The following is a 7,352-nucleotide window of genomic DNA, read 5'->3' as shown; positions in this document are numbered from 1 at the left end:
TATTCTGAACGAAAGAAAATTGTATTGATAATCTTAAAAAACCCAGTCATTCCAAAACCTTTTGAATTAAGTGGATGAAGAAAGAGATGATAAAAATAGGAAAAGAGACGAAAAAGGAATGAAGTTACAAGATAACTATTTACAAGAAAATTGTGTAAATAAATCTAAAGTCATTCTCATTCCATCTTTAAAATTTTAAAATTTTATAGTTTAAACTAGAATTGTTATTGTAATTTATATTATTATCATTTCTGGTAAAAGATACTAATGCTGATTTTTTTTTTGGATCAAATGCTGATGGTTAAGAAGATTTACTAGCCGTTTTAAAAATTCCAATGGGCATTTCATGTTAATACATATTCTAAATAAAACTAAGGTTTGTGTTTAAAAAGTGTAAGATCACTTTATCCAAAACCCGGTTCATTTTAATATATAAGATGGAATGGAATGCCCAGTAGTTTTGAAAAGGTGGAGCAGGACGAATCGTGATGTCAATGATAAAATAAGTTTTTTCTTTATTATTTGCAACGAAATTTATATAGCTAACATTATCCAATTTTGCAGACATCATCCATTATCTCAATTTAACTGCTCTTTTGATTTTCGAAAGAATGAAAAGAAAAACAAAAAAAAAATCAAGAAGTAAATAGATTGAAAAGGAAAATCATCTATTCAGGAACTTCCTTGCAAAATTTATAAAACCATGGCCACAATCATAATTTAATTTTGGATTTCTTTATATTTTGGATTAATTAGGTCAATAGCCAAACTTTGATTCTTAACACATAAAGGGTCTTATTAGTAGTGATTTTCGATCTAAGCTTTGACTTTAGAATTGTAGCTGTAGAGATTCTGTCTTTAAAAGCTGTAACAGTTACTTTAGAAAAATTTGAAAACTTGATTGACATAAAAGCTTTAAAATTATGACTGTTATACATATATATTAAAATTCATTTCCAAAATGTACTACCTATTTATTGCAATCTACTTTTTTCAATTAAAGTTCAAAAAATATATTGGGTAGTTTAAAAATTGTGGTCGTCACTTTAAATCTATACTATACTAAAAGGGGATATAAGCTCCTCTTATAGTGTCCACGTATGCACAAAAAATCGTCCAATCAGAGAGTCCGAAGTTGCCACGTCATCTCATTTATTTTTTTCGTAAAAAATGAAAAACAATGCAAAAGAAAGGATCGAACCCGGGTTAGTATGACATAAATATAGAGCATATACCACTAAGCCATTGAAACTTTCTTGGACACATATACAAGAATCACTAAATATGTAATCACAAACTCTTAAGTACATTTACAATAATATGGATTCAACTTTCAAGACTCTGATACTGCTGACAAAAAAAAAAAAAAAAAAGCTGACAAAAAAAAAGACTCTGATACTTTGTTTTGTAAAACAAAATAAGTAAATGACTATACTAATATATTCTTTGAAAGTGTGAGAACATTGACAAATATGAAAAAGCATAGATTTTTGTTTTCGTGACAAAGTTAAGAATTTTGTAAAAGTAAGTTTAACATATAAATTTTCGTGACAAATATGAAAAAACATAGATTTTTGTACAATTTTGACAAAACAACTCAAAACATAGTTCTCTAATGTTTTAATAAAATATTATTTAAAGGTGCAATAATTAAATATATCAATTCAATAAATTTTGTAATTTATAGACAAAACAATAACACAACAAATTTTGAAACATTTGTTTAACCTATCAATTTCTTTTCATGAGAATCCAACTAAACAAGATAAAAAAACAATTAGATTTATTTAATTACTATTTTATTCAATTTTGATTAATTTCAAATTGTAATAATGTATCTTTTTGAAATTACAAAAAAAGAATGTTCTTTCTTTATTACACTAGCATTATATATAGATTCCATATACACAAATAAATATAATATAACAACATAAGCTTGCTTTGCTTTCCCCGATTCATATGAAAACTTTTTAAGTTATCCATCAAAGCAAATTAATTAAATCAATCAAATTGTTAGAATACAACAATTTAATATATAATTTTATTTTAAATTAAATTATTTAAAAAGTGTATTTTCATTAAAAACAAAATAATAAATAAGTAAAACTTATTTGATGATAATTTTTATGACATATATATATATTATGTGAAAGAAATATAAGCTTAATATGAAAAAAAATCTTAAATACAAAAAACTCTAAAATTAACAAAAAAAACTAATAAAATTTAAAATATGATATCAATTGAAAACTTTTTAGACAATATTAATAAAATATTTAAGCGGTAACTAGACAAATTTGATTTGTTTTTACCAGCCAAAAATTTATTATTAATTAGCATCAGTTATTTCAAGATGTTTAAGAAAGGATGAACTTAAATGATATATGAACTATGAATATTAGTACTTTGTAAAGCTGACTTAGATAACACATCTGCACATCATTTCCAGTCCTTTTTGATTCAGTTTTGATATTCAAATTTGTTTCTTGACTGTTAAGAAGATTGATAACTGTACAAATGTCTCATTCGAATATTATATGTCTATAACCGAATCTCCAACATGAGACAACTTTGTTTAAAAAGTAAAGAATTTCATTTTTCTTATATTATATAATAAATATATATTATTTACTAATAATAAAAATATAGTTATTCATCTATCACAAATATCTATGCAAATATGTGAATCAAGTACAACAATCAAACAACATAATGATTTCCACAAAGAAAATTTTAAAAATATATTTATGTTAGGTAATCTTATTTTATATTATTTAAATAATGTAATACAATATTATACATTATTTTTTAGAATTGAGAAATACATATATATCAGTTAGACAAATTAAGCGATAATTAGACAAATTTGATTTTTTTTGCGAGTCAAAAGTTTATTATTAATTAGCATCAGTTATTTCAAGATGTTTAAGAAAGGATGAACAAAAAAATAGGATGGATATAAATGATATATGAACTATGAATAGTATTTTGTAAAGCTGACTTAGATAACACATCTGCACATCCATTTCCAGTCCTTTTTGATATTTAAATTCAATTTCTTCAGAGCAGTTATTCCACAAAGAGATTGTATGAGATATTGTTTGATATTCAGATTTGTTTCTTGACTGTTAAGAAAATTGATAACTGTAAAAATGTATCATTCCAATATTATATGTCTATAACCGAGTCCCCAACATGAGACAAGTTTGTTTTAAAAGTAAATAATTTTATTTTTCTTATATTATATAATAAATATATATTATTTACTGATAATAAAAATATAGTTATTCATCTATCACAAATAACTATGCAAATATGTGAATCAAGTACATCAATTAAACAACATAATGATTTCCATAAAGAAAATTTAAAAAATATATTTATGTTATGTAGTCTTATTTTATATTCTTTAAATAATGTAATACACTATTATACATTATTTTTTTAGAATTGAGAAATACATATAATATCTTATCCGCGCGTAGCGCGGTTAAAAAATCTAGTATTTATAAAAGTGATTGGTATCGAAAATTTCAGAAGTTGTGACTATTAAAAAAAGTATGCTAAATTTATATATATGAAAACATATTAATAACATAATTGCAATTATTGTATACTTGTGATTATCAATATTTTTATTAAAATCAATTTATCAAGAAAAAGTTTTGGGTTATATCTCATTAACAATTTGATTGTTGTTTTGGGTTATGAGTTAATAAATTAATTTACTTCCCTCTCTAACATCACCAAATAATTTTTTTTAATGAAAACTGGATCTTAAAATAAAAAAATTAAAGAGTAATTGTGTACTAATGATATGAAAATGAGGATATTCCAAAACCAAAACAAAGAGAAACTAACCCGACTCCGATTTGAGAGTAGCCGGAGCCGGTGATTAGAATGAAACAATGAAAAGTTCTTGAAGAGAAGAATAAATTGCAATCCGAGATATAAGCCTGGTTTCATAATCGAAGAAATTTTAACCACGCAGATATTAAGCTATATTTTAGGCCTCGTTAAAAAACATCCATCGGTTAACTGCAATTCTCCTTGAAAATTGGTATGGATCTTTCCATTGGCACGAAATACCCAAATTAAAAAATAGAGAAATGGTGACACACACATATCTCAAACTATGAGTCAAAAGAGAAGACATCATGACGAAAAACCCCAAGTTTGAGTAGAGTGGTTAGGGCAGTTAAAGAAAGAACGCACCCCTATCCTATACTTTTATTCAGTCTTATCCTTATTTGAGAACTAAAAACCCGCTACTTCACATTTTCTAATAATATAACATTGAGTTGGAGTCTACACGATAATTAGTAAACCTATTATCAAATTTACATTTTCCTTCTTTATACGGAAACTAAATGTATACGTACGTAAGCAATGTATTTCGAAGATGATTGATTAGACTGTAACTCTGGTGAATTAAAAATGAAATAAATAGAATAGAAAAAAATGGAATAAAAGGAATGGAATACGGTAGAAAAATGGAATAGATTCATTCCATTTATTTTTTGACAAAATTGTTATGGAATGATTTCCTTTGTATTTGGTTTAACTTTTTTTTGGAATTGATAGAATGAACATTCCATTCTATTCATGGTAACTGGTAAATTTTTTTATGAAATTAATGGAATTGATCATTGCAAAGCATTCCATTCTAAAAATAGGTAATCCAGTAGCAACCTTAATTCGACAAATTAAGTTATTTCTTACACTTTAATAGTTTCAACAAATGGTTTCTACTAAATTATTTTTTACACTTGTTTGTTATAGCCGTAATCCTCTCATATAGTCATGTCTTATACGCATAGTCCCTATCTCACATGTATAAATAAGACCCAACCCACCTATCATTCTTTTGACTCCTTAAAAATCTAAAGCACAAAACATTTAGGTAAACTATCTTTCTCAATGAGAGACTCCTCACCAACAACATCTACCAAATCCTCACCGCTATGGAAACCCTTTGCCTCAAACTGTTGCTCCGTCGGTGATCAAACCGTCTTGGGAAATTTAAGCCGTTGCCGACCATCCAAATCAAACTCCAAGAACCATCTCGGACCACTTCCTTCTTTCCGGCGACTCTCCTTCGCCGATCTAAGCCGTTCTTCTTCGGCTAGGATTAACGAAGATCTTGCAGAGGCTCTTGGAGCCGATTTAGTGGATTTTCAGATGTGTGAACTTAAAATGATCACGCAGTGCTTCTCTCGGAACTATCTTCTCGGAGAAGGTGGGTTCGGTAAAGTTTATAAAGGTTACATCGATGAGAATTTCAGACAAAGCCTCAAAGCTCAGCCTGTTGCTGTCAAGCTACTGGACATTGAAGGGCTTCAAGGACACCGTGAATGGCTTGTAAGAACGTTTACTAGTAATAGCATGCCTGAATAATTACTGAGTTCTTTTCACTTTGTCACTGTTCTCTTATTAGTGTTTAATTATTTCCATATGACACATATTTGGTTGGAACGACAGGCTACGTTAGAATATAATTCTGAAGAAACGAACCACTCCTCATATTATTTATTTTGTATTTCAAAGTCAAAGATATACTTGGACTCACGTCCTTATCTTTTAGTACTGTAGGGTATGAAACTACATGGGAAAAATATGTTTGTTTATATTATGGATTAAGTACGCATATATATGAGCTTTGTCGTTTTCTATTTTTTGGTGTCACGTAAAACGTAAGAATCTTTTTTGGTTAGCAGAATATAATAGTTGGTGAGAGAACTTTGATATACTCTATACATGCATGATACATATATACACGTATTTTCCAAATTTATTCTCTATGAATATAATGACTTGATTTATATCATATGTTTTATTTTCATTTGCAGTCTGAGGTCATACTCCTTGGACAACTAAAGCACCCGAATCTAGTCAAACTTATCGGTTACTGCTGCGAGGAGGAAGAACGAGTCCTCATCTACGAGTTCATGTCACGTGGTAGCTTGGAAAACCACCTCTTCAAACGTAAGAAGAGAATAATTAATTATTTCGTAGGTATATCTTTCATGGCTCTTATTGTAACCGGCATATCTTTTTGTTATATAAACAACCAGGGATTTCGATATCGCTGCCGTGGGCGACGAGGCTGAAAATAGCTGTCGCGGCTGCTAAGGGTTTGGCCTTTTTGCATGATTTAGAGAGTCCAATAATCTACCGTGATTTTAAGACTTCCAATATACTACTCGATTCGGTACCCTTTTAGTTGTTATTTAATAATTCTTTTCAACAACATATTGTCAAACGAAAAGACAAAATATTATTGATAATATTATCAACATATTTTAACAAAAGGTTTATATATTTGATGTGAGTTGTTAAAATTCCAGGATTTTACTGCGAAACTGTCAGATTTTGGTTTGGCAACAATGGGACCAGAAGGATCCAAATCTCATGTCACAACTCGAGTCATGGGCACGTATGGTTATGCTGCTCCTGAATATGTTTCAACAGGTGTGAAATACACAAATTTCTTGCCTTTTCCAACAGAATTGGTTTGGCCAAATTGTTTTTCAGCAATTAAATTTAAGCATACTTATTAATTAAAATTATTATAGTTATTTAGAGGTTCGAAAAACGAAGAAATAAGCAATACACATAAATGTTAATCAATTACAAATTAATCTGAACATCTATGCATTTAATTTAATATGATTATCAAATAGTAAATTTTATTTCTTTAATTCTCTAATGCATGGGAATAACACTTTCAGGGCATTTAACGACAAAGAGTGACGTGTATAGTTACGGAGTCGTGTTACTCGAGCTCTTAACGGGGAGAAGAGCCACCGAAAAGTCACGGCCGAAAAACCAGCAGAACATCATCGATTGGGCAAAGCCTTATTTAACCAGCAGCCGTCGTCTCCGATGCGTTATGGACCAGAGGCTCGCTGGTCAATACTCTGTCAAGGCGGCTAAGGATACGGCTCTTCTCGCCTTACAGTGTGTGAGCCCTAACCCTAAGGACCGGCCTAAGATGCTTGCCGTTGTGGAGGTTCTAGAGAGTCTCATGCATCATAAGGACATGGCGGTTTCCTCTGGCCACTGGCCACCGTCTCCTAGGTCGCCTAAGGTTAGAGGAAATAGTGGGAGCGGTAGAAAATCAGCTCCGGGTTCACTAAGATCTTGAATATATGGATTGAAGAAATTCAATAAAAGATTGTCTTTTGTGTTATATTTGGCTACAAAATATCTAAGTGTGTGACATAGTGTAAGTATATGAGCAAAGTCATTTTTAAGACCATGTTTGAGTCCTTCCACCGTGATTGGAATTATTGTTAGCCACTGTCAAAAACATTGTGTGAAAGGAAAGCTTGTCCAAAAAATTAGCTATC

At 29.5% G+C, this 7,352-nt stretch overlaps 1 protein-coding gene across 1 annotated transcript; it reads left to right on the top strand.

Annotated features, from left to right (window-relative positions):
- Positions 1-4,831: 4,831 nt before the first annotated feature.
- Positions 4,832-7,352, top strand: LOC106444834 (probable serine/threonine-protein kinase PBL15). Its single transcript, XM_013886263.3, has 5 exons — positions 4,832-5,361; positions 5,850-5,985; positions 6,075-6,211; positions 6,348-6,471; positions 6,732-7,352. Exons 1-5 carry the CDS (start codon positions 4,921-4,923, stop codon positions 7,145-7,147), a joined length of 1,254 nt encoding a protein of 417 aa, XP_013741717.2. The 5' UTR covers positions 4,832-4,920; the 3' UTR covers positions 7,148-7,352.

Source organism: Brassica napus, chromosome A1 (genome assembly GCF_020379485.1).
Source record: "Brassica napus cultivar Da-Ae chromosome A1, Da-Ae, whole genome shotgun sequence".
NCBI lineage: Eukaryota > Viridiplantae > Streptophyta > Magnoliopsida > Brassicales > Brassicaceae > Brassica > Brassica napus.
The sequence above is the reverse complement of the archived record's forward strand: the minus strand, read 5'-3'. Positions and strand labels throughout refer to the sequence as shown.

Coding starts and splice junctions, on each gene's coding strand:
- LOC106444834 (XM_013886263.3), top strand. CDS start 4,921: ATGAGAGACTCCTCACCAACAACATCTACCAAATCCTCACCGCTATGG. Junction 5,362..5,849: donor AAGGACACCGTGAATGGCTT/GTAAGAACGTTT, acceptor TTTCATTTGCAG/TCTGAGGTCATACTCCTTGG. Junction 5,986..6,074: donor GGAAAACCACCTCTTCAAAC/GTAAGAAGAGAA, acceptor ATAAACAACCAG/GGATTTCGATATCGCTGCCG.